The 26,966-nt window shown below is 47.8% G+C and overlaps 1 protein-coding gene across 1 annotated transcript; it reads right to left on the bottom strand.

Annotated features, from left to right (window-relative positions):
* Nucleotides 1-12,861: 12,861 nt before the first annotated feature.
* Nucleotides 12,862-19,926, bottom strand: LOC136611060 (E3 ubiquitin/ISG15 ligase TRIM25-like). The gene has a single exon (XM_066590307.1). The coding sequence runs from the start codon at nucleotides 19,918-19,920 to the stop codon at nucleotides 18,154-18,156; it is 1,767 nt and encodes a 588-aa protein (XP_066446404.1). The 5' UTR covers nucleotides 19,921-19,926; the 3' UTR covers nucleotides 12,862-18,153.
* Nucleotides 19,927-26,966: the final 7,040 nt, after the last annotated feature.

The following is a 26,966-nucleotide window of genomic DNA, read 5'->3' as shown; positions in this document are numbered from 1 at the left end:
TGCTTTGAAGTCCCCCTGGGGGACTTTAATATGCGATGCTTTGATCGCTCCTGCAGTATGTCGTAATGCTATAGCATTACGTCATACTGCTTTTTGACAGGCAGCCTATGAAGCCACCCCACGGGGATGGCTTGATAGGCAGTCTTTTAAGGCAGCCCTGGGGCCTTTCATTAGTCCCCCAGCTGCCATGACACCTGCACGGGTCCCCCGATCTCACCACGGGGGGGGCGCGCGGGACCCCCGAACATCGTTCGAGGATTTAAATGCCGCTGTCAGAATTGACAGCGGCATTTAAATGGTTAATGGCCGCGATCGGCCGTGCGGCCACTCGTGGCTATTGCCCGCGGGTGTCAGCTGTTATAAACAGCTGACTCCCGCACTGTATGAAGAGAGGTTGCCACGCAACCTGTCTTCATACATACCCCGCCGCTCCATGACCTACCTATACGTCATTGGTCGTTAAGGGGTTAAATGCCGCTGTCAATTCTGACAGCGGCATTTAAATCCCCATACCCCCTCCCTCCATGCGGTGAGATCGGGGGAGCCATGCAGGGCTGCCTTAGCAGACTGCCTATCATTACATCATACTGCAGGAGCCATCAAAGCATCGCATGTTGTCGTCCCCCAGGAAAAGTGAAAATAAGAGCAATAAAGTTTTATTAATTGTACAAAAAAAAGTTATAAAAAAGTTTAAACCCCCCCCCTCCTTTTGTCATATCTATAATTAAATATCTAAATCATAAAATAAAAATACATATTTGGTATCGCCGCGTCCGTAAAAGTCCGATCAAAGTAATGCATTATTTTTCCCACATGGTGAACGTCGTCCAAGTGCCAGCGCATCCTCCACCATGTGTGGCACGTTGGGGTACACTTGCCTGCGGACCGCCCACCTTTCTTTTTTGATTCAAATCTTTTTTATTGAATACATTTTTCTTGTGTCTCAAGACCCTTTTGGTCCACAAACAGTACAAACACAAAGACAATAACGAATCTCCCCGGTAAACAAGACCCAACAGTCTCTCCTGCAGGGTCTCAGCTCATTGTATGAAGTTCCTTGGGTTTTCCCAATCACTGAGGGGCACTTCACAGACCACACAGCTCAGCGTCACCGAGAATGTAAGGGTTAGCATTTCCATGACATCGTTATCTCATCGGACCTTATCCTCTAGTCGGTCATTTTGCAGCCATTTGAACCAAACACTGCAGTATTTTTGTGGTGTTTTTCTTTTATAATAAATGCTTTTTTCCCACATTATGATTTGAGTGATTGTTTTTCTTAGCTCAGCCAGAGCGGGGGGGCTTCGTCCAGCCAATGCTGTGCTATCAGTTTCCTGGCTAGATATAGTATCCTAGCTACTGCTAGCTTTTCATTTTCTTGCAGGGGCACATCATTCACCTATCCTAAAACACATACCAGGGGTGTAAATTCCAGTTGAATGTTATACACAGCGCGGATCAGACTGCACACCTCGGTCCAATATCTCTACAACGCCACATCATGTGTATAAGGTCTGCTGTGTGGGTCTTGCATCTGTTACACAAGGGGGTATCCCTCACGCCTATATTGTATAGAAACGCTGGAGTGCGGTACACCCTATGCAATAAATAGATTTGTGATAGTCTATGAGACTCACTCAAGGACAGTTTGGGGGTCATCTGTAATACTTCTGCCCACAAGGATTCTTCAATAGGGCCAATATCTTCCTCCCACTTGCTCCTCATCGCTAGAGGATAGCGCAGATTTATCTGGCTCTGTATACTGGAGTATACACAGGATATCTTCCCCTTAGTATAAGTTGTACCTCCTACGATCTCTGCTGGCAGAAGTCTCTCAATCTCTATATTTTCTAGGCCTCTCTCTGCTTGAAAGGCATGCCGGAGCTGCAAATATTTGAAGAATGGAGAATATGGCAGGCTGCATTCATTTCTCAATTGCTCAAAGGATTTAATATGGGTTCCTGACACTATCTGACCCAGACGCCTGATCCCCCTATCCTTCCATTCCTGAAAGCCCTCCAACTTCTCCAGCTCTCGCAGCCTTGGGTTATCCCAGATAGGGGTATAGTGCGTAAAGCTCTTAATCCCTATTATTTCTTTGACCTTCCACCAAACCCTATGCATGAGGGCCAAAGTTGGGAGACTGTGGGGACTGCAGCGGAACCTAAAGCTCTCCAGGGCCTCAAACAGGTGCGCACCGTGAAAATGAATTTGTAGAAGACGAAAACTCCCATCTCGCGTGTTTTCCGATTCCCATCCTCTAAAATGTTGTATTTGTGATGCTAGAAAAAATGACATGGGATTAGGCAACGCAAGTCCTCCATCGCCCTTAGAGTTGCACAGCGTCTCCAACCTAATTCTAGGTCCGTTATCTCTCCATATCAAGTTTCTAAACAGTTGATTAATCCTGTTGAAGGAGCCCCGCGCAATCCAATGGGGTGAATTATGGAGTAGGTGCAGTAATTGCCGCATCCAGATCATTTTAATGAGGTTCACCCTTCCTATAATCGTTAGGGGAAGTTTACACCAAATGTCATGTTTTCCCTTAAATTTCACCAATAGGGGGTCTAGGTTCAACTTCCCGTAATCCAAAGCATTCTTGGAGACCCTGACTCCCAGGTATGTGATTACTGGCTTGCACTGCATAGGCGTTGTATTTTCTCTTGCTGCGAGACCAGGGTCATCTATTGGCAGTATGTCCGATTTACTCCAATTTATAGTGAGGCCCGAGAATACCCCGTATCGTTTGATCAGTGACATTGCCGCGTCTAAGGATTCGCCAGCGTCTCTCAGAAATAGCAACAGATCATCAGCATATAATGCCACTTTCTCTTCCACCTGTTCTCTCTTTAACCCCACTACCTCTGGACAAGCTCTTAAAACGCTAGCTAGGGGCTCAATTACTAGCGCAAACAGGAGCGGCGAGAGCGGACAGCCCTGCCTTGTTCCTCTGTTAAGCATAAAAGGTTCAGAACAAGCGCCATTCACCGTGACACATGCCCTCACGTTAGCATACAAAAGTCGTATGAGTCTCACATATGTCCGACCAAATCCCATCCTGCTCAGTACTTCCCACATAAAGGGCCATTCCACACTGTCCAACGCTTTAGCAGCGTCCAGGGAACATATTATCCTCCGGCCCATATTATCTGCTGGTAACTGGAGATTAAGGAACAATCTGCGTATGTGGATCGCAGTGGATCGGGCTGGAATAGATCCCCTCTGATCAGGATGGATGAGAGCCGCGAGCCCCGCGAGAGCCTATTAGCCAGGACGGTCGCTAAAAGTTTCACATCCACATTAAGCAATGAAATAGGTCTATACGAGTCCGGCAAGAGTGGATCTTTCCCTGGCTTTGGGATAATTATTATTATTGCATTACGCATGGATGGCGGCAGCTCCGCTTGTCCTTCCACTTCTAAAACTACCTCCAATAATTTAGGCAATAGCCCCCCCGCATATTGCTTATACAGCTCAGCTGGGAGCCCGTCCTCTCCTGGGGATTTATTGTTTTGCATGGATTCTAGCGCTTCCCCCAACTCCTCCAGCTCCACGGGGGAATCCAAGAACTCCCTTTGCTCTTCAGTCAATCTCGGCAGTTCTATGTCTGCTAAATATTGAGCAATGTGTTCCTGCGTCTTATGAAGCTTGGAGGAGTATAAGGAAGCATAATACCGCCGCACCGTCTCTCTTACCGCCGCCGAGTCTGTTTCCAGTGTACCTTGTTCATTTCGCAGCTCTATAATGTAGGTAGAATTTCTCTGTCCCTGAGAGACCATCGCCAGCATATGTCCAGCTTTCTCGCCCTCTTCATAGTAGGCCTGTTTTTTAAATGTACTTTTATGTGCTGCAGTCTCTAGCGTGTACAAAGTCAGGTTCTCCTGGGCCGCCCCCCATTGTTCTATCGCCTCCACTGTACCCGATTCTACAAATCTAGCTTCACTATTTGTCAACTGTTCTCTCAGCTTTTGCCCTCATTCTCTATGTCTCCTCTTCATTTGCGTCACCCGCTGGAGGAGGATACCTCTAAAATATGCCTTCATTGCTTCCCATTGTACACTAATGGTTGCAGAACCCGTATTTAATTCAAAGTATTCTCTCAGGGTTTCTCCCAGGTCCTGATGTCCTATTATATTTAGCCAGTATGCGTTGAACCTCCATAAAGGACGCACGAGCGCACCACCTCCAGAGTGCTGCACCACAACTTGCAATGGGGAGCGGTCAGACCGCACTCTAGGAAGATATCGGATCAATTGTATTCTCCCGTATAACAATGTGTTGCCAATTGCCAGATCAATACGCGACAGAGTCTGGAACGTACTGGAGTGGCACGAATAATCTCTAACTTTTGGATTTTTGGTGCGCCATGTGTCCAGCAGGAGTGTTTCTTCCAATAGGCGACCTAGCAGTGTCAGGCCCCCCCTGTCCGGTGGTCCCTGCGATCTTTGCCTGTCCCAGTAGGGGTCAATTACCGAGTTAAAGTCTCCTACCATCAAGACGGGGACATCTGGTGTTTCCGCTACAAAGCCCAGGATCCGCTGCATTACCGCACTGCTATAGGGAGGTGGAAGGTTCACTGAAATTAGTAAACTCACATAATTAAATATTTTACAATGGAAGCAAACAAATCGGCCCTCTGCGTCTGTCCTCTGTGTGAAGACCACAAATGGTATGGACCGATGGACAAGAATACTAACTCCTCTAGAACAAGAAGAATATACCGAGTGGAAGCTATGCCCCACCCACCCCACCTTAAAGAAGGGCAGCATGTCTCGAGAAAGGTGTGTCTCTTGTAGGCAGAGAATCACAGGGTGGTACTCCTTAATTGTCTGGAGCACCGCTAGACGCCTGACCGCATCCCCCATACCTCTTATGTTCCAAGATATAACCATAAATGTGTCAGCCATTTCGCTTCTGATAGGCATGAACAGATGGTTTCTCTCCAGTCAAGAATCCAGCGGCACCGCAGAGTTTCAGCGTCCGCCCCCAGCAGAATAGCGCCTCTGCACAGCAGCTATTGGTAGCACAAGGGAGATAGAACATAACAAATGTGAACATTCCCCACATGTAACTAGGTGTAGACCCTTCCCACATAACATGTAACTAGGTGCAGACCCTTCCCACATAACATGTTTTGGTCTGTTTTCACCCGCACAGATCAGGTTGTCAGTCCACCAAGCAACGGAAAATGGTGGTTTGTTCGCAGTTGCGAATGTAAAACATTGTAAGCTTGAGAAAATAAAGCTGTAAACACCCAATAGAGGCAGTAGATCCATCCTGCTTCCTCCGATATCCTCTTCCTCATTCTTTATTCCCTGTTATCAACGTTTCGCTCCAATCATTCTCCCAGGTGATAAGCAACATCTGTAATGCAGCTCCTCCTCTGTCAGGGTCTATTATTGGCCTCTGCAGAGCGTCGCGGCGATCGCATCCCGTATCGCAGCTTCGTTTCTTTCTAGCCAAACTGCCGCAGATCTTGGGTTGTCAAAAACTGTGTCTCTCCCATTGCTACGACACGCAGTCCAGCAGGATATAGCATGGCATATGGAATACGGAGGTCACGCAGTCAGCAGGATATAGCATGGCATATGGAATACGGAGGTCACGCAGTCTAGCAGGATATAGCATGGCATATGGAATACGGAGGTCACGCAGTCTAGCAGGATATAGCATGGCATATGGAATACGGAGGTCACGCAGTCTAGCAGGATATAGCATGGCATATAGAATACGGAGGTCACGCAGTCTAGCAGGATATAGCATGGCATATGGAATACGGAGGTCACGCAGTCTAGCAGGATATAGCATGGCATATAGAATACGGAGGTCACGCAGTCTAGCAGGATATAGCATGGCATATGGAATACGGAGGTCACGCAGTCTAGCAGGATATAGCATGGCATATGGTATACGGAGGTCACGCAGTCCAGCAGGATATAGCATGGCATATGGAATACGGAGGTCACGCAGTCCAGCAGGATATAGCATGGCATATGGAATACGGAGGTCACGCAGTCTAGCAGGATATAGCATGGCATATGGAATACGGAGGTCACGCAGTCCAGCAGGATATAGCATGGCATATGGAATACGGAGGTCACGCAGTCCAGCAGGATATAGCATGGCATATGGAATACGGAGGTCACGCAGTCTAGCAGGATATAGCATGGCATATAGAATACGGAGGTCACGCAGTCTAGCAGGATATAGCATGGCATATGGAATACGGAGGTCACGCAGTCTAGCAGGATATAGCATGGCATATAGAATACGGAGGTCACGCAGTCTAGCAGGATATAGCATGGCATATGGAATACGGAGGTCACGCAGTCTAGCAGGATATAGCATGGCATATGGTATACGGAGGTCACGCAGTCCAGCAGGATATAGCATGGCATATGGAATACGGAGGTCACGCAGTCCAGCAGGATATAGCATGGCATATGGAATACGGAGGTCACGCAGTCTAGCAGGATATAGCATGGCATATGGAATACGGAGGTCACGCAGTCCAGCAGGATATAGCATGGCATATGGAATACGGAGGTCACGCAGTCCAGCAGGATATAGCATGGCATATGGTATACGGAGGTCACGCAGTCTAGCAGGATATAGCATGGCATATGGAATACGGAGGTCACGCAGTCTCCTCTTCACATCTATGAAAGTTCCCCTTTTCTTTTGGTTTTCTGCCGAGAAATCAGGAAAAAAGGAGATTCTGGAGCCATTGCTCCTTATATCGCCCTTCTCTCTGGCACGGCGTAGTATGGCCTCCCGGTCTTTGAAGTGTAGGAGTTTCATAAGGACCGGTCTTGGAGGGGTCCCTGGGGGAGGAGGCCGTGTAGGGACTCGATGGGCTCTTTCTATCGCAGCAGTCTCTACCAAACAGGTCCAGTATCCACTTCTCAGTATATTCAGATGGGTTATTGCCTTCCATCCTTTCTGGCAGTCCGACGAGGCGCACATTATTTCTGCGGGAGCGGTTCTCTAAATCGTCAATTTTGGTGAGGAGAAAAGCTATATTCTGCGTGTTCCCTTTCACTTCACGTTGCATAGGTGGCATTTTATCCGCAATGTCACTTATTCTGCCTTCCGCCGCCGTCATCGTCTCTGAGGTTTTCTGCATATCTTGTCTAAGCAGCCCCATATGTTCTTGTAAAGTGCCAAACTGCTGATATAGCGCCTGTACAGATAGTCCCCGACTTGCGAACATTCGAGTTACGAATTTCGCTAGATACGAACTATCTGTAGAGCACAGTATGATGTAATGCTATGGCATTACATCATACTGTGCAGGGACCGGAGAGGCTTCTATCAAGCCTGATAGAAGCCTGTCCGGTCACATCGCGGTTGCTAGGCAGCCGGGGGCCTTCTGAAAGGCCCTAGGGCTGTCTATGCAGAGCGCCTAGCAACCACACAGCGTCCCGCGATCTCATCGTGGGACGCTGTACGGGCCTCTGAACGTCGGGTGCAGGCTGTTTCTTACAGTGGGCACCCGGCGGCAGCAGTTCTGATGAGCCGCGCCGCTCGTCAGAACTGTTAACACTTTAAATACCGCTGTCAGAGCGGTATTTAAAGTGTTAACAGTTCCGACAAGCGCCACGGCTCGTCGAAACTGCTGCCGCCGGGTGCCCGCTGTAAGAACAGCCGGCACCCGACGTTGTATGGAGCGGGATCCACCCGCGATCCCCTCCATACTACCGTTTGTTCGACTTGCGAACAAAACGGACTTGCGAACGGGCTCCCGGAACGGAACCCGTTCGCAAGTCGGGGACTATCTGTACTGTATTGGAACATTTCGTAATAGCTCCAAGGATTTCATGTAGCGTGGGCTCTGCTACTTCAGTGGTGCCGGGGGCCGCTCTAGGAGCATACTGTATTGCTGGTTCTATCACATTATGGGCTTTAGAAGCAGCTCCACAGGTGTTTCGCATTGTTGGCTCTGCTACATTGGAACCTTTAGCAGCAGCTCCAGAGGTGCTCTGCATTGTTGGCTCTGCTACATTGAGAGCTTTATCAACAGCTCCCGAGGTGCTTTGCATTATGACCTCTGCTGCACCAGATGCTGTGGCCACAGCTCCAAAGGTATGCTGCATTCTGGGCTCTGCTACATTCATGTATGTCCCCTCTGTACATTTCTTGCTTAGTCTTCCTCCCCTTGCTTGCCTCTCCTCCCGGCTCCCATGCTGTCATGTTTAGAGGCCCTCACCCGTGGTTTAGGGCTCCCATCTGGCTGCTGGTAGCTGGCTGGCTCTTCTCTCTGCAGCGTGCCTCCTCTGGTATACCGAGCTAGCTTGCTCGCTGTATCTTTGTGCAGTTCAGTGCGGGGGTCCGGTCTCCACGTGGAGTCCCCTCCACACGTGTCGGCGCCATCTTGGAGGTGGCGGCCACTTGTCTCCCCGCTACCTTCTTTCTCTTTTCTGCGGGTCATCTCTGCAGTCAGCTGTCCCAGCGCTTCCCACTGCTGTCCAGGCACACAGAGAGTCCTAGGGCTGCTGCTTTATCCAGGTAAGCCTGCTTACAGGATGGTCTGGCAGGTATTTTACTTTGGAGCTCTGGTCTCACACAACTGCTTACATGCCTTGCTTACCGCCAACCTTTCTAGCCTGAGTGACAGCCACACGCAGAGAGACAGCTCAGGAGCGGTGCATTTCTTTATCTGGATACTGCCAGCCTTTATTTACAGTACAAACAATGTAAACAGAGTCCACATACACACCCCACCTGGTGTTGAGGTTAGGGTGGTCAGGTCATCCCTATCCACCTCTGGCCTTTGCTAGGCCACCAGCCTGCAGCACGTCAGCTCTGCTGCACTGGTCCCCTCTGGGTCTCTCAGCCAACATCTCCCTGGGTGTAGCAGGAATGTACCCTTATATCCAACTTCCTGACCACACCTATGGGCGTTTTCCCTTTTCTCAGGCACCAGAATGCCTGTCTGTTGCCCCCTACAGGCCTTCTCTGTAGTGCACCTCTACAGTGCAAACATACTGTACAAGTTTTTGATAAGATATATATTTCCATCTGTTTACTTTATTCTGGATGCACATTGGGAAAATTTTAGGGTTTTTCAGCCATTTAGGAGACGTACAAATTTAACATTGATTATTAACATTTTGAGGAACACTTTGTTTTCCTGCACCAAGCCAAGATCACAAAGGCTCATAGGGGTCAGAATGATAGATACTCTCACAAATGACCCCATTTCTAAAAAAACTACACCCCTTAATGTAGTCACTGAGGGGGTGAGGAGGATTTTGACCCCACAGTTTCTTTTCAGGAGTTAGGCTGGGTTCACACGAGGCGTATTCCTGTCGGAAATCTTGCGGTTTGGCCGCAGCAAAAACCGCGAGATTTCCACCGGGAGAACCGCCGCGGTTTCAGCCGGATTTACCGCAGCGGATTAGCCGTCCCGTGTGGACGAGGTTTCTGAGAAATCTCGTCCACATGGCTGGCTAATCCCGAGATTAGCGGCCGCGGCAAAACCGTGGCAAATCCGCCCTGTGTGAACCCAGCCTTAATGCAATTTAGAGGAGAAAAAATAAAATGTCATATTTTTGCATATATGTCATTTTAAAGCCTGTTTTTTTCTCTATAATGAACATGAAAAAGAAGATTTGTACCCAAAATGGATCCCCCTGTTTCTTCAGAAACACACCCGTTGTGGCCCTAATCTTATATCTGTATGCACAGCGGGGCCCAAACCAAAATGATGGAGAACTCCCCAAATGGAGTACTTTCAGCTCCCCTCCTCATCCTCACTGCTATATTAAATGTTATGTCCTCAATAGTCACCATTAGTACTATATTATATACTACATCCTCATCATCCATCATTACTACTATATTATATACTACATCCTCATCATCCATCATTACTACTATATTATATACTACATCCTCATCATCCATCATTACTACTATATTATATACTACATCCTCATCATTAGTACTATATTATATACTACATCCTCATCATTAGTACTATATTATATACTACATCCTCATCATTAGTACTATATTATATACTACATCCTCATCATTAGTACTATATTATATACTACATCCTCATCATTAGTACTATATTATATACTACATCCTCATCATTAGTACTATATTATATACTACATCCTCATCATTAGTACTATATTATATACTACATCCTCATCATTAGTACTATATTATATACTACATCCTCATCATTAGTACTATATTATATACTACATCCCCATCATTAGTACTAGATTGCATACTACTTCCTCATTATCCATTATTACTACTATACTATATACTACATCCTCATCATTAGTACTAGATTGCATACTACTTCCTCATCATTAGTACTAGATTGCATACTACTTCCTCATTATCTATCATTACTAGGGGAAGAGACTTGTTATTTGTATAGCACCAACTTATTCTGCAGCGCTATTGTAGGGGCCCAGAGCTAGCGGGGCCCCTCCATAAGTATGAATGCGTTTGTCTTGTGCATTTGTATTGTTAGTGTCTTCTATGTGTGTTAATTTGATGTGTATTGCACCTCTGCAGCACTGAATGGGTTAATATCTGTGTTATGTCTAAAAAATGTATCGTGTTGCATGTCATGTGATCATGCTATGTATATGTGTTTTTGCAAGGATGCTGTGCAAGTTAGCCTTAGCCTGAGCCTGAGTATTGCAAGAGTCTAAGTCAGTGTGCAGTCTAGCAGAAATCTGGAGAGCTGAGAGACTTCTAGTGAGTGGGAGAACTTGTGCTTTGTCCTACGAGGAGCCCTAGGATGGAAGAGGCTGAGCGATGGCCTGATGTGTGCCCTAGCCCTATTCACCCGGGCCTCCCTGCTATTAATATGGAGGCCTGTAAGAAAGAAAGAGGAATCGCCATGCAGTGCTGAGTGCTATCCCTAAACGTGAGTGTTGACCCAGAGAGAGAATGGCCGGGAGCAGAACCCCACAGATAACTGAGACTGTGGACTCGTCTGACCTCCTGTGAATCCCCCCTGACACCACTAATCTGTGTGCATCGGTGATATGCTGGCTGATGTAAAGTTGATGGACTGTTAATCGTTATTACAAGTAAACGAGCTCTACCAACCATTCCGGGTTTTGCTCATAACATTTGCTCTGTGTGTGGACTACGTTACTTTCATCTACTGGATTCACCACAGAGGACGGAACGCTGGCGTCACAAGTGACAAAAAGGACTTAAGGTAAACCGTGTACTGGCTTACCCTGTGAAACTCCTCCAGCAGTAATTTGTTCGGGTGCCGTGCCACCCCCAAGGGAGGAGATGGCAGAGCTCTGTGAAAAGGCATCCATCTACCCCGCTCTCTCCTCGGCTCTGGGCCTGCTCCGCGGACGCTGGACTTTCAGGTAAGCTGGGTGCTCATTTTACTGACCTCGGAAGGATAGAAGGCTGAGTCAACCTTGTGCTGGCTGCCTGAACCATGCGGGTAGTCGGATCAAGGTTGAACCCACAACCTTCAGATCGTGAGCGAGAGCTTAGGACTGCATTCTGCTTCCTTAAAGGGGTTGTCCCGCGCCGAAACGGGTTTTTTTTTTTTCAACCCCCCCCCCCGGTCGGCGCGAGACAACCCCGATGCAGGGAGGTAAAGGAAGCTTACCGGAGCGCTTACCTTAATCCCCGCGCTCCGGTGACTTCAATACTTACCGCTGAAGATGGCCGCCGGGATCCTCTGCCTCCGTGGACCGCAGCTCTTCTGTGCGGTCCATTGCCGATTCCAGCCTCCTGATTGGCTGGAATCGGCACGTGACGGGGCGGAGCTACACGGAGCCTGCATTCTGCACGAGCGGCTCCATAGAAGATTGCAGAAGACCCGGACTGCGCAAGCGCGGCTAATTTGGCCATCGGAGGGCGAAAATTAGTCGGCACCATGGAGACGAGGACGCCAGCAACGGAGCAGGTAAGTAAAAAACTTTTTATAACTTCTGTATGGCTCATAATTAATGCACAATGTATATTACAAAGTGCATTATTATGGCCATACAGAAGTGTATAGACCCACTTGCTGCCGCGGGACAACCCCTTTAACTCTCTGCACCACACAAGACCATTACTACTATATTATATACTACATCCTCATCATCCATCATTACAGCTATATAATATACTACATGGATGATGAGGCCTCACCCACTTTTCGTGAGAAAAAAAGCTAAAAAGTCACAAATTTCTAAGACTTACACAAAAATTTACATTTATTTAGGCCACCTTCACACGGATTTTCCACAGCGGAGTTCGACCGGCACCCGGCTGGTGACCCCTGCGTTCTTGTCCGGTGGCTTCTGTACAGTGCTGCGGATGTGCCGGGTGGCACTCCGTCACACATGGGCAGAAGCTGCCAGAGCTCTGCAGTGAAGCGTATCCCTCGATACTTCTGCAGGGCTCACTGCGAAGTGCTGCGGGACAGACCGCTTGCATTGCCTTCAACGGAAGCCAAACATACGTATCCCGCACAAAATCGTAGCAAGCTGCAATTTTTTTCACCCCTGAGTAGAAAATCGATTTCCGCTCATGGGCAGGAAATCGCGGATTGCCATAGCATGCTATGGGCTGGAATCCCACTCCGGATGTCGCGATGCAAACCCGCCTGTGTGAAGGAGGCCTTATGCCATAATTGTGGTGTAAAAGCTTCTGTAAATACCCCCCTATGTGTTTACCAAAACATGCTCAGTGGGGCGCCATTCCTGAGGTGAGAACTGCATGAACATCCATCAATGAACCCAAGATGCCTCAGCAAGGCTGGGGGGTCACCGGACCACCATATAAAGTCAGAGCGGGGGAAGAAGGAAATACTAAATGTGACAGTGAGGTAAAAACTAAAGTAAAGACACAGGCGCCCATCAGTTATATGCAGATACATCTTTATTAACCCTTACAATGCCCAGCAGTTACCTACACAGATCTGGTGACCCCAAAATAATGCAAACTGGGGGGAAAATAAGACGCATTTCATGTGATTGGGTCATTATAACAATAGTAAGCAAGAAACAAGCAGAAATTAACCTAAAACCCAAACTGCTGAAGATTAAAGTAATACATAGAATTACATTTCCTTAGTCCGACATTAACAGGCTCTGATGCCGGATTATCAGATGTTCTGAGTTACTGAACTGGCAGAAAACTTTACAAAACTTTCTGGCAGAGAAGCTGAAGGAAGATGAAATGCTCATACATAATCTGCTGCTGTCACATAATGCTCCGTCTTCCGGTTCTGTGCTGGAAACAAGGGCCGGATTATCAGAATCTCTGGATTATCAGACACCAGATTACGGGTAATTCACAGAATGGGTTCTATTCACTGACATTCTGATTAGTAATATATTTATTGCCCTAATATCGAAATTACTTAGATAATAGTGAAGGTTAATGTGTAACTGAGCTTTCTAAAAGCTTTTGACATACCATAAGGTAAGGTGACCATATATCCTGATTTAGGCGGGACAGTCCCGCTTTGGGACCCTGTGTCCTGACTTCCACCGGGGCCCAGTGGGACAGGCAGTTGTCCCACTTTCGGGACATTTGTCCGGCTCTCTGGTGACGTCTAGTCACCATCCACTGCCCATAGCGATATAGACCGGAAGATCTCCGGGCTATACATCACTATGGGAGCTGCAGAGCACACTAAAAAATCATAACTCCTTTATTTATTTAAATTACCATATAATGTGCTGAAAAACTTTTACAAAATTCTAAGTGGAGTAAAATGAAAAAAAATGACATTCCGCCATCTTTCAGTGTGTTTTGTTTCTACGGTACACAAACTGCAACAAAGATGACCTGATACCTTTATTCTAAGGGTCGGTACGATTACTGCGATACCAAACTTGTAGAGGTTTTTTTTGCTGTAGTACTTGTATTGTTTTTCAAAGACATTGAATTTTTTAAAATAATTTTTTCTGCATCTTCTGCGCGCAATAACTTTTTTATGTTTTCCATCGACGTACTTGAGCAAGGGCTCATTTTTTGCAGAATGTTCTGTTGTTTCCGATAGTTCTAATGCAGAATACATACAACTTTTTGATCACTTTTTATTGCATTTTTTCTGGGAGACAGGGTGACTGAAAAAATACATTTGTGGCGTTCTGTATTTTTTTTTTTTCGGATTACGTTCACCGTGCGGGATAAATAATGCGCTAATTTGATAAATCGGACTTTTATGGACGCGGCGATACCAAATATGTATTTTTCTTTTATGATTTACATTCTTTTACTATGGTAAAAGGGGGCAATTTAAACTTTTATGACTTTTCTTCTTTTTTTTTTTAACTGTGAAAAAGTTGCGAAAAAACCCCCCAACAATTACAATTTGGTATTGGCATAATCGTACCGGCCTGTAGAATGACTTTAATACATTATTTATACTGCTCAGAGAATGCAGTGAAAAATAAAGATGAAAAACCTGCCAGAATTACAGATTTTGTTAATCTGCCCCTAGAAAAAATGGAATAAAAAGCGATCAAAATGTTACATGTTCCTAAAAATTAGATAAATGAAGACTGGAGTTCATCCCGCAAAAAACACGGCCTTCTAGAGCGCTGGCAATGGGAAATAACATTACTACGGCTCTTGGAATGCGGCGACACAAAAGCAAACCTTTAAGAAAAAAAAATGTTTTAAATGTATAAAAATAGCAAAACATAAAACAACTATATAAACTCGGTATCGCCGGGATCATGTGACTCAGAGAATAACGTTATCACACTGTTTATTCCGCACGCTGAACGCCGTATAAATGAAATCCAAAAAAGAAATTGCAGAATTTCTTTTTTCCCCCAATCTTCCTACAAATTTTTTACAAAAGTTATGCAATACATTATTTATACCCAAAAATGATGCCAACAAAAAGTACAACTTGTCCCACAAAAAACAAGCCCTCATACGGCCGTGTCAGTGGGGAAATGAAAAAGTTATGGCTCTTGGAACGCGACTGCAAAATTGGTTGAAATTAAATGATTAGACCATTTAAAAAACCTGCCCTGGTGGGTCTGACAGGGGGGTAGAAATCCGCCACTCAAGGGGTTAAAGTGATTACCGGGCGAGGTGCCGCAGCTGCCTGCCCGATAATCATTCTGCAGCGCCGCAGCCTGATGCACATACTGATAGCAGTGTGTCCATCTGGGATCCTCCTGCCCTAAACTCTCCTCTTTGGTTCCGCTAGAGCAGAGGGCAGGAGGCGCTGCTGCACACACACTTCCGCCCACTAGCAGCAGCGCTGAGAGGATCGTTGGGAAGCCTACATAGGAGGTGAGGGGGAGCGCCGCTGCGTATCTCCAGCTGATTTCCAGTCAAAATCCTCACAAATGATACAGATTTTGACTGTTTTTTGGAGGCAGAAATGCTGCGGACTTTGCTCCATCTCTACATTTTTTGAACCGGCCCTGTACATTTTATAACGATGGAGGTAAAATCATACGTTGTGATAAGCCCCGCCCCTGGCCACACCCCTGTCCCGCTTTGACCCTGGAAAAATCTGGTCACCTTACATAAGGACATGTCAAAAGTTTGGATGGCTGGAGGTACAACTGCTGAGATCCCCACCGATCGCTAGAAAGTACAGTTACTCTAAGTCTCCTGGTATGACGGGCCGGCAGCGTTCTAAACGGGATGGATCTGCGGTAATATTCTGGCTTTCTTAATCTACCCCCACAGTCGGGTTAAAGGGAACCGGTCACCACCTGTCAGCCTTATAAACTACATTACGGGGCTCGAAGGTGAGAGAACGGGCAGTCCGGGAAGTTGTGTTTGACACTCACCGGGCGCCTCGTTCCGGCGCTGTGTCTCCGTGAAGTCCGTGCGCACACAGTAAGGCGCGATCACATGACAGTTCTTATGTTCAGCTTTTTGGGAGCCAAAACCCGGAGTGGAGAGCCAGTATAATGGGGAGAGGTGCCGTCCTTCCATATTTTGGACCCGCTGCTGGTTTTGGCTCACAAAAAACTGAACATAAAAGCTGTCATGTGATCGCGCCCTCAGGGCTTCTACCACTAGTGGGGTATTTAGCGCTGCGATATCGCTGCATTTTTTTCAATGGGACTTTCTAATGTTAAAATCACAAGTTTGTGCTTCTGTCCCATTGAAAAAAAACGTAGCGATATCACAGCATTAAAAAGAAAAAGCCAGTGGGTGTCAGCCGTAACTCTTTTCAGCCCGCTCTGCGCATGTTCTTCCATTCATCTCTCTGGGAGAGCGTGAGCACGGAGTCGGCTGTAGAGTCACACTATGTGTGCGCGGGGACGCAGCGCTGGAGCGGGGCACCCGGTGAGTATTGTACACCGCTCCCCGGACTCCCCGTTCTCTCACCTTTGAGCCCAATAATGTAGTTTACGGAGCTGACAGCTGGTGACGGGTCCCTATAAAGGCGGCTGCGAACATCTGGGATGATGTAATTCAGTAGGGATCGGGGTCCACAGTCACAAGACGTTACATGTGATAAGCAGTAAGACTGCGGTAAATCATCCGCGTGACTTCAGCGTTCCCCTTTGGGTAGAATGTCACCATAACAAATACATCTGATGTGTCCATAAGACAAGATCCCAGGGCCGGGTGCTACACAGGAAGTGTCCGGCGCTCTACACACGCTCATCCGTAGGACGGCTCCACGGACGAGCTGCGCACAGCGATCTCCGTGTATGTGGAGCGTTATTTGCATTTAACCCTAATGAAGCGTCATTCACAACACTTAGGCTGCGTTCACACGGGGCGGAATTGCCGCAAACCTTCCGTGCAGACTTTCTGCAGAGAAATTCCGCCTGCGACTTTAATCCTGGGATTAGCCAGCAAAGTGCAGGAGATTTACAAAAATCTCATCCATACGCTGCGACCGAGCCGCACTGAGATTGACAAGCCACACGGAACTCAAAGATGTGGCATATCAATTATTTCGCCCCCTTCCGCAGTGGCTTCTCTCCTCTCTATGGGGAGAGATGGCCGCAGCGGAATGCAGGCGGTGAAGCCGCTCCTAAACCCGCGACGAAAGGCCATGGGTTTTGCAGCTGCATTTCTCTCGCACAAATCTCGCAGTATTTCCGTGGGGTCATTCCGCGAGATTTCAGTCCCGTGTGAACCCAGTCTTGAACCCAACCTGATCTACCCAGGAACCCCACAAACATATCAGGATGCCACCTTTATGCAGATATTCATGGACTTCACCCACTTAGCGCTCTCTTTTGGGGGACAATCCTGGTAAAATGGGACTGCTGGTTCATGTGATGTAGTAGATCAGACATCATTGGGATAAACAGCAATGACACACGGAGGATTATCCATAAGGAGACACAGGGATCACACCCAGAATACAATCACAGCGGATCCCCCACATGTGATCTAGTCATAAGGACAGCGGTCAGATAGGCCGGGCACCAACATATGTGCATTGGGTATAACACACACAATGTGCTGTGAGAGAAGTCCCAATGGTCTCTCCTGCGCCATCCTGCCCTTCGCTCTCTATAAATAAGGGCTGTTGTTCGGCTCGTTTTCAATGTCTGAGTCTAAAAAAACGTATAAATATTTCTATGTTTTTCTAATAAAGGGAGAATCAGCTGATTACGCAGAATGCTGTGTGACCGAGTCTATGATCCTTCAAGCAGCTCGAACTGAACCCCGCTGGATTCGGAGCACAAGAATATAGCTGTAGCATTCCATCGCACTAACAGCGCACGCATATAATACGCGCAAAAGGTGTCAATAAAAGGACATTGCTTTCACTGTTCCGCTCACGCTTGCCTGTATTTTATTGCGTATGTTATGTGCGTAATAAAGAGTGCAGCATGTTCTATTTTACCGCATATAATGCGCATAACAGCCCTATTGTTCTCTATGGGTGCGTTCACAACACAGCGCTTACACAATTACATCACATATGTATGGCGGTTTTATGTTGCCAGGAGACAGGAGAAGGAAAGTGAAAAAAAGAAGAAACCAGCCAGCCGGCGCAGGACAGCGTGAGTAAAATACGTGTACATGTGCAGGCATAACCGTGTAAGAACATGACAATACGCAGGGATACGCAGTCCCCTACTCCGGGAAAATGGTCAAGTGGGCCTGGCTTTGGTTATAATCCCCTGCAGCCCCACCTTATTCATCCCATTGGCTGTCTGATCTACCAATCAGGTTGTCTTTCAGTCCTGTCTCTGGTCAGTTTCTATTATGGTTTCTCCCAGTTGTTGCTTCTCCCAATATTGTTATTGAACCATTAAATACCCATAATACAGCATGAAGCGGCTCGGAGAAGGAGGCAGTGAAGGTGTGTAAGTGTCTGATGGGGTCACACAGCTCATAAAAGGACAGCCGCCCGGCCCCATAATCCAGACAGATCCTGAATCTATTACTGGATATAATGTGAGGTAACAGGATCTCTTCACTGTCATGTCTCACTGAATACTCACTATAAGACCTCCACAAACACCAGGACTTGTTATTATAGCCAATGTATGACTGCTGCCCCCTCCTGTCTATACTGGGGTAACACATCCCCACCATCCACCCCCCTGATCTACTGCCCTCCACATCCCAGTAATATCGTCCTGAGGAGAATCCCCTCCTGCTCATCACCTGATCATACTGGAATCTCTGTAATGTTTCTGGACGGTTCTGGTTCTGTTGTGTGCTGGTTGCAGTTTTCAGGTCATCTGATATATGGATATTATCACCAGCAGTGTTTACATCCAGTAATATGTCTGCAGGATCCTCCACATAAATCCCCCTCCTAATATCTGTTACTATGTCACATAATGTGTGTAATGTGTCTGAGATCACAGCCACATCTGGACCATCTACATCATGAAGCGGTTCACCATGTCCCCGCGTGTCCCCATCACCTCCATCATGTCCCCGCGTGTCCCCATCACCTCCATCATGTCCCCGCGTGTCCCCATCACCTCCATCATGTCCCACCGTGTCCCCATCACCTCCATCATGTCCCACCGTGTCCCCATCACCTCCATCATGTCCCACCGTGTCCCCATCACCTCCATCATGTCCCCCTGTGTCCTCGGGATCATACAAGTCCCCGGTGTCTGGTTCCTGTAAGACAGTCAGTGGATCAGTCATGTTACACAGCTCCTCCATGTGTCTCATCTTCCTGGACAGCTCGTCCTTCTGTATTTCCAGCTTCTTCATCAGAGCAGACAGTGAGAGTGACTCTTCCTTCTCCTGCCTGGAGATCTCGCTCAGGACCCTCTTCTCCAGATCATCCAGCCGTCTCCTGATGTCTCTACACAGGGCAGTGACTGTCTTCGCTTCTCCAGCTGCTTTTTCTTGAGCTTTCCTCCTGCGTTCCTCCAGACTCCGGACTCTTTCCTCAGTCTCCTCTCTCCTTGTGATCAGTTTCTGGAGAACATTTCTCAGTCTCTTCTTCTTCTCAGAGGCCTCATCCAGCATCTCCACCTGATGACCCCGATGTTCTCCGGCCAGACTGCAGGTCACACAGATACAGATGGCATCCTCAGTGCAGTAATATTCCAGGATCTTCTTATGGACAGAACATTTCCTGCTCCCCAGGTTGGCGCTGGGCTCACATAAGACGTGTTCTGCTGACTTGCTGTGAACTTTCAGGTGTTTCTCGCACAGAGAAGCTTCACACAGCAGACAGGATTTAGCAGCCGCTACAGGAGAGTCCACACAGTAAGTGCAGAAGATCTCGGCTTCCGTTTGTGTCGGAGGAGTAGTCAGGAAGTTCTCTATGATGTTACGCAGAGCTAAGCATCTCATCAGTGCCGGCCGCTCCTGAGACTCCACTCTGCATTCAGGACAGGAATAAACTCCAGCCTCGTCCTGTGTATCCAGCACACGATGAATACAGACCCGGCAGAAGTTGTGTCCACATCTCAGCATTACAGGATCTGTATAAGTGCTCAGACAGATGGAGCAGAGCAGCTCGTCTCTCACAGCAGCAGACGCCATGGCTGACAAAGGAAGAGAGAAATGAAACTACTACTTCCTGATGCACATAGACCCATGGGCGGGTTTTTTTCTGTTGACTACAGGGCGGGGCTGCACGGCACAAGATCAGTCACTATTAACCCGTTAATGGACAGTTGTCATAATGATACCATGTTTCCCTGAAAATAAGACCCTGTATTATATTAACTTTTGTCACAAAACAGGCACTGGGTCTTCTTTTCGGGGGATGTCTAATTATACTTACCTACCAGGCTCAGTCCAGGTCTTTCCCGCTGCTCTCTGGACCTACAACATGCTGAGCCGTGGCATTGATTGGCCAATTCATAAATCCCCCCTCCACAACACGATGGCTATGATTGGTTTATCGAGCGCTGCGTTTATTGGCTGAACAGCAGTCGATGAACCAATCACAGCCATCGCATTAGTTCATCGAGCGCTGCATGGATTGGCTGAGCAGTGCTCCAGAACCAATAGGAGCCATCGCTTCCTGGAGGTGGGATTTATGTATCCCATAACCAAGAAATGATCTTCTGTGTGTGAACGAGAACTGCAGAACACACAGCTGAGCTATAGGCGGCAGCAGGAGGACCTGGATCGATCCTGCTAGGTAAGTATTCCATTTTTTTAAATGTAATGCAGCTGGGGCTTATTTTCAGGATAGGGCTTATATTTCAAGTCTTCCCAAAAAATCTGGGTAGGGCTTATTTTCTTTCAAAATATGTTTATTGAATTTTCAAGTCAGCAACACAACATTGAATTAAAAGTGTGTAGTTATTTGAACATGCGGGGGAGCATTTTCTAATGCTGTGGGCAGATGCGGGTAAGGCCCTCCCCAGGGGGATGCACCCGCGCCACAAAATTCACAGCTGTAGAGTTTCCATTCTCCCCGAAAGACTGAATACTGTGCATTGCAGACCTATTTTCTATCTAGAACAGTAGGAAAAACAGGGTACAACAAAAGGAACTTTAGGGGTAGAAGAAGGAGGGGGGGGGGGGAGAGTAGGCGAAGAAGGGCAAGGAAAGGGGGTGGGGGGATTTGTATATCTCCTCATCTCGTGAGGCAGCTGTTGTTAATGGGATGGGGGATATTGTGGGGCCAGCTGGGGAAGAGGCAGTGTCAGTACACAGGCGGGTTTTTCATTGTTATCTATAGGGACCCGTCAACCAGCCATTTGGGAAAGAATGGGGAGCCTTTAAAATCTATCCAGGGCGTCCAGACGTCCCGTGTGTCAGCTATTGAAGGGTTTGGTGTGACCTCGCTATTCCGAAAATCCTCCATATACATGATGTTTTTAACTGCTTCCACCCATGTAGTCCTCGGAATCCCTCCCCCTTGCCTTCAATGTTAGGAGATGATGTGGCGCATGGCCATGATAAAATAACTTAGTAGGCTTTTTTTGGTCCTAGAAATAGGGCCTGGGAGCATAGAAAGGAGGGCAATTTCGGGGTTCAGGGACACCGAGGACCTACAGGTCTTTTCATAGACCTTGGCGATGTCTCCCCAAAGGGGCGCAATTAGCGGGCATGACCACCAGATGTGTAGCATGTCTCCTACCTCAGAGCCGCATCTCCAGCATTCATTTGGGACTTCCGGAAAGATTTTGTGGAGTCTGTCCGGAGTTCTGTACCACTGTGTGATGATTTTGTAGTTGAGTTCCTGGGCTCTTGTTGAAATGGACAATTTGTGGGTTAGCTGGTATGATTTGCTCCAGAGCTCTCCGGGAATCTGCCTGCCCAGCGCTTCCTCCCATCTCGTCTCCCATGGCAAACGTGACGTTCCCAACCTCGCTTCGACCAGCAATCCGTACAGCAGAGATATTGCATGAGGGGGGAGTCAGGACTGACGCAGAGCCTCTCGAATGGGGTAAGCTCTGAGCTCAGTGGTCCGGGGTCGCCAAACGCTCTTAGGTAGTCCCTCACCTGGAAGTATTGCATCCAGGCGCCCGGTTTTGCTCTGCGGGCTCCTACTAATTCGCATAGTGGGCGCATACCGCTTGGTCCCCAGACCTCCCGTGCTCGTGGCTTTGATATGTCTGGTAGGATAGATAATTCTGTTGCTGTTAGAGTGGCTGGGAGTTGGGGGTTTCCGGAGAGAGGTGTTAATGGGCCCGGTACATTTATTAGCTTTCTACTCTTGACTACTCGGCTCCAAGCTCCCAGAAGGGTTAAGGCGAGGGGGAAGGCCCCCTGCCCTCTCCAGTCCAACTCCAGAAGAAACTCTTAGGGATATCTAGTGGTACAGTCTGAAAGACATAGAGGATTCTGGGCAGGATATTCATTTTAAGGGAGTTGATCCGACCGAACCACGAAAGTTGGAGGTTGGACCATCCTGTCAATTCTGATTCGAATATGGAGAGTAGGGGTCTGAAGTTAAGGTCGAAGGTGTCGCCCGGGTTTGCTGGGATATTTATACCTAACAATTTTAAGGAGTCCTTTCTCCATATAAAGGGGAGGGTCTTGCTTAACAAGTTGGCCTCCGTTGTTGGTATAGAAACGTTGAGTATTTCGGATTTTTGGGGGTTTATCTTGAAATTGTTGAGTCTCCCATAGCTAGTTAATCCCTCTAAGATTGCCGGGAGGGATGTGTTGGGGTTCGTGACATAGAGCAGTAGGTCGTCTGCAAAGATAGAATTTTTTTGTTCTCCTCCTCTGCCCGGCAACCCCCGGATGTCGGGGTTTCCCCTCAGGGCTGCTGCCAGCGGTTCCATCGCTAGGATATATAATAGCAAGGAGAGCGGGCAGCCCTGTCTAGTCCCATTCCGTATCTGGAAGGGCTCTGATAGGAGGCCATTCACTCTAATACGCACAGAGGGGTTGCTATACAGGGCCATGATCCAAGAAAGGGCTCTCAAGCCTAGACCTACCTCCCTCATCACCTGCTCTAGGAAAGACCATCTCACCCTGTCGAAGGCCTTCTCGGCGTCGACTGCGAGAAGGCATAGGGGAGTGTGTGTGCTACGAGCTTTGTTGATCAGTGATATTGTTTTGATCGTATTTTCTCTGGCCTCCCTCCCCGGGACAAACCCAACTTGGTCGATGTGGATAAGAGATGGGATAAGGGGGTTTAGTCTGTTGGCCAGCATTTTTGAGAATATTTTCAGGTCGCTATTGATGAGGGAGATAGGTCTATAGCTTTTGCATGAGAGAGGGTCCCCTCCGGGCTTCAGGATCACCGCTATGTTGGCCTGCAGTGCCTGGGGAGGAAATGGGCATCCCTTAGTGACGGCGTTAAAGGCGGCATAGGCTCCGATAACTGATCACCGAGCAATTTATAGAACCTTGGTGTGAACCCATCTGGGCCGGGACTTTTCCCCAGTTTCAGGTCCCGCAAAACCTGGGAGAATTCCGAGGGCGATAAATCGCTCTCTAGGGCTTCAGAGTCAGCTCCCGAGATGGTGTTGTGTATATATTGTTGCAGGTACTGGGCTGTGGACTCACTCTGGATAGGTTCTTCTGGCTTCTCCCGGCAGGGTATATTATAGAGTTTGGAATAGTAAGCCCTAAAGGCTTCTAGGATCTCGCTCAGAGCGTGAACCTCAGCCCCAGATTGGTCACAGATGGACATGATGTTCGTTTGTGAGGTTTGGGGGCGTAGTGCCCTAGCCAGCCACCTTCCGCTCTTATTGCCGTACTCGTAGTACCCCGCTCAGAATCTATCCCTTATATTCAGGGTTTTCTGGTCAAGTATGGCCAGAATCTCGTGTCTAATGTTGGTGATTTCTATTAGTAGGGCCTGTGATCTCTGAGCCTTGTTGGCTGTCTCACGTGACTCCAGATCCTGGAACAGCTGTTTAAGCCTACGTGTACGTTCCTTTTTAAGTCTGGAGCCATGTGAGATGAACACTCCTCTCAGGGTGCATTTTAATGCCTCCCATTTGAGTGGCGCTGGGGTTGTGTCGGCTGTGTGGGCCTCCAGGAAGGTGGTTATCGTCTTAGTTATCTCAGCCATGCAGGTGGGGTCTTTAAGTAAATTGTCGTTTAATTTCCAGTTAAATCCTCTATAGTCCTGCTTTATCGGGTTGAGCTCTCCTAGTACTGGGGCATGGTCGGACCATAGGAAGTTCCCCATACTACATTTAGGGTCCTCATCTAACAACTTGTGGGAGACGAAAATATAGTCGATTCTGCTGTACGTATTGTGTGGTCTTGAGTGGCAGCTATAGTCCTTGACGGCCGGATGGAGTGATCTCCACAGGTCGACCAAGTGTAGACTCACCAGTAATTTCATGAGTTTGCGTATGGCCGAGAACGAGATCGAGGAGCGCCCCGAGGAAGCGTCCAGGTATGGGTCAATAACAGGGGCGTAACTAGAGGCTCATGGGCCCGGGTGCAGAAGTTTAGCTTGGGCCCCCCTCCCCATGCCCTTAGGCTAGATTTACAAGGGTGATCGCAAAATTGCAGCAATATTGCAGTTTTTCGAGTGAGACTGGTCTTGGGGTCTGTGCCCAAATAGTGGAAAACAGCTCTTGTTTCAGTCGGACAAACCGCACAAAATTTTGCATCAAACATTTTTTTCTGATGTGGTTTTGATGCAGAACTTGGTGTGAATTGTCCGCTGCGGACAATCTGTGCCATTTTATGTACTTGTGGCCACTCTCACACTCAACGCTTTTTTACAGCGTTTACCGCGGCGTTTCAAACACTACAGTAACCGCTGTACAATGTCTCTATTGATTTCAATGGAACTTGGCAGACTAACGTTCGGATGAGGCGTTTCTAACACCGCGACTTTCGAGAGCTGCCTGCTCTATTTTCATGTGTTGAAGCACTTTTTAACACACCTCATCGCCCATTATAATGATGGGGTGCGTATAAATCGCAGTGTAGAGCTGTACAATGTGTTCTTAACCCCTTACTGACGTGGCATATTTTGGGCTTAAGGACGCAACGATTTTTGGCGGATTTTCATCTCCATTTTTTAAAAGCCATAACTTTTTTACTTTTCCGTCGACGCGGCCGTATAAGGGCTTGTTTTTTGCGCGGCGAGCTGTAGTTTTTGATGGTGCCATTTTTGGGTACATAGGCTATGTTGTAAAACTTTTATTATTTTTTTTTTTATAACAGGGAGAAAAAACGCATCAATTCTGCGATAGATTATTTTTTTACAGCGTTAATCATGCAGCATAAATGAGACAATCCATTTTTTCTCACGACGGTACGATTACAACGATATCAAAATTCTTATATTTTTTTTAGGTTTTTCCACTTTTCTACAATGAAAACCCTTTTTTTTTTCTAAATCGCTGCATTCAAAGTCCTGTAACTTTGTTATTTTTTTATGTACGGAGCTCTATGAGGGCTTATTTTTTGCGAGACGAGCTGTGGTTTCTATTGGTACCATTTTGGGGAATATACGGCTTTTTTGATCAAGTTTATTGCATTTTTTGGGAGGCAAAATGCTAAAAATTAGCATTTTGCCTCTGTTTTTTAGCGTTTTTTTAATGCTTTTTGCTATGCAGAATTAAAAGTGTGTTTAACTGATTGTACAAGTCGTTACGGACGCGTCGATACCAAATATGTGCCATTTTATTTTTTTACCTTTTTTATGCCAATATGAGAAAAAGCGTAAAACAAAAGGTGCTTTTTAACATTTTTCTTTTTTTCACATTTATATTTTCTTTTTTTTACACAACTTGTGTCCCTCCGAGGAACTTACAGCACAGCACTGATGATCGCTGTGATTAGGTATGGCAGGACTTCTGTCCTGCCATGCCTTATCGCTTATAGAGCGATCATAAGCTCTGGCGTCCTGTTGCCATGGCAACCAGCCAGGCTCTCTGCAATTATATCGCGAGAGCCCGGCAACTTCACAGAGGCAGCGCGCTCCCTCTGTGAACCCTTCCCATGCCGCGATCTACATAGATCGCGGCAGGGAAGGTGTTAATAGCGGGGAGCGCATCTCCGATGCACCCCCGCTGCTGCAGCAGGAGGCCGGCTATGACTGACAGCCGCCTCCCGCTGTGGGATAGTGTGAGATCAGTCATGATCTCGCGCTATCCCTATTACGTAAGGGTACGTCATTTTGCGGGAAGCACCTCGCTCCCATGACGTACCCTTACGTCATAGGGAGGGAAGGGGTTAAACACCACTCAAAATCGCGTCTTTTGAAATGCAGCGTTTTACTGATGGTGTGTGTGCCCGTGGCTTCAGGCCGCTCTCACACAGGCGCTCGGCAAAACTATGACATTTTGATTGCGGTGTTTTGCTGGATTTTACTTTCGTTTTTGGTCCATACTGGGTGTAGCGCACAACATCACTGATGAGGGGCGCTAAAACTGGCAAAATAGAGCAAACAGTGCTTGAAATCGAGCAAATGTCTGCAAGGCTGCATGGAAAACAATGGGAGTGTTTTACTGCGATTACCGCGGCGTTCAAAGAGCCGCAGTAATCAGCGCCAGTGGGAGAACGGGCTTATGGCTCTCCCATCACACAGGATGCCCTAGCATGGTACATCCCATGCCCCTTCATGGCTGTCTCTGCCCCTTCTGACACAGGATGCCCTAGCATGGTACATCTAATGCCCCTTCATGGCTGTCTCTGCCCCTTCTGACACAGGATGCCCCTACCTGAATTCCCTTCCCCCTCCCACACTGCCTGCTGCTCTGACCCCCCTCCCCCACTGAGACAGACATGTGCAGTCAGTACTTACACTTTCTGTCAGGCTGCTCCCGCTGTGTGTCGGCCGCTCCACCTCCATTCCCCTGCTGGCTGAGGATGACTGTAGGAGTCGGGGGAGAGCTGCACGATGTAGAGCCCTCGGTCTGCCTATCACTAGGCCCTCTGTGCACCGCGGGGAGCTTCTCCTGCACGCAGACACTTCCCCCCGGACCTCCGCTAAGACTCCTCCCCTCTGGTGATCGTGGAGGAGAACAAGACAGGGGAGGAGACTGAGCGGAGGTCCGTGAGCAGGCGCCGGTGTGCAGGAGAAGCCGCAGAGCGCCAAGTGAAAGTAACTCTGCAGTCAGTCAGCGAGTGGAAGGGGCGCCCTCTGGGCCCTCCTGGCTTGAGGGCCGGGTCGCGATCGTGACCCCAGCGACTCCTATATG

Source organism: Eleutherodactylus coqui, chromosome 2, assembly GCF_035609145.1.
Source record: "Eleutherodactylus coqui strain aEleCoq1 chromosome 2, aEleCoq1.hap1, whole genome shotgun sequence".
NCBI classification, from domain to species: domain Eukaryota; kingdom Metazoa; phylum Chordata; class Amphibia; order Anura; family Eleutherodactylidae; genus Eleutherodactylus; species Eleutherodactylus coqui.
Note: the sequence above shows the minus strand (reverse complement) of the source record. Positions and strands in the feature narration are given on the sequence as shown.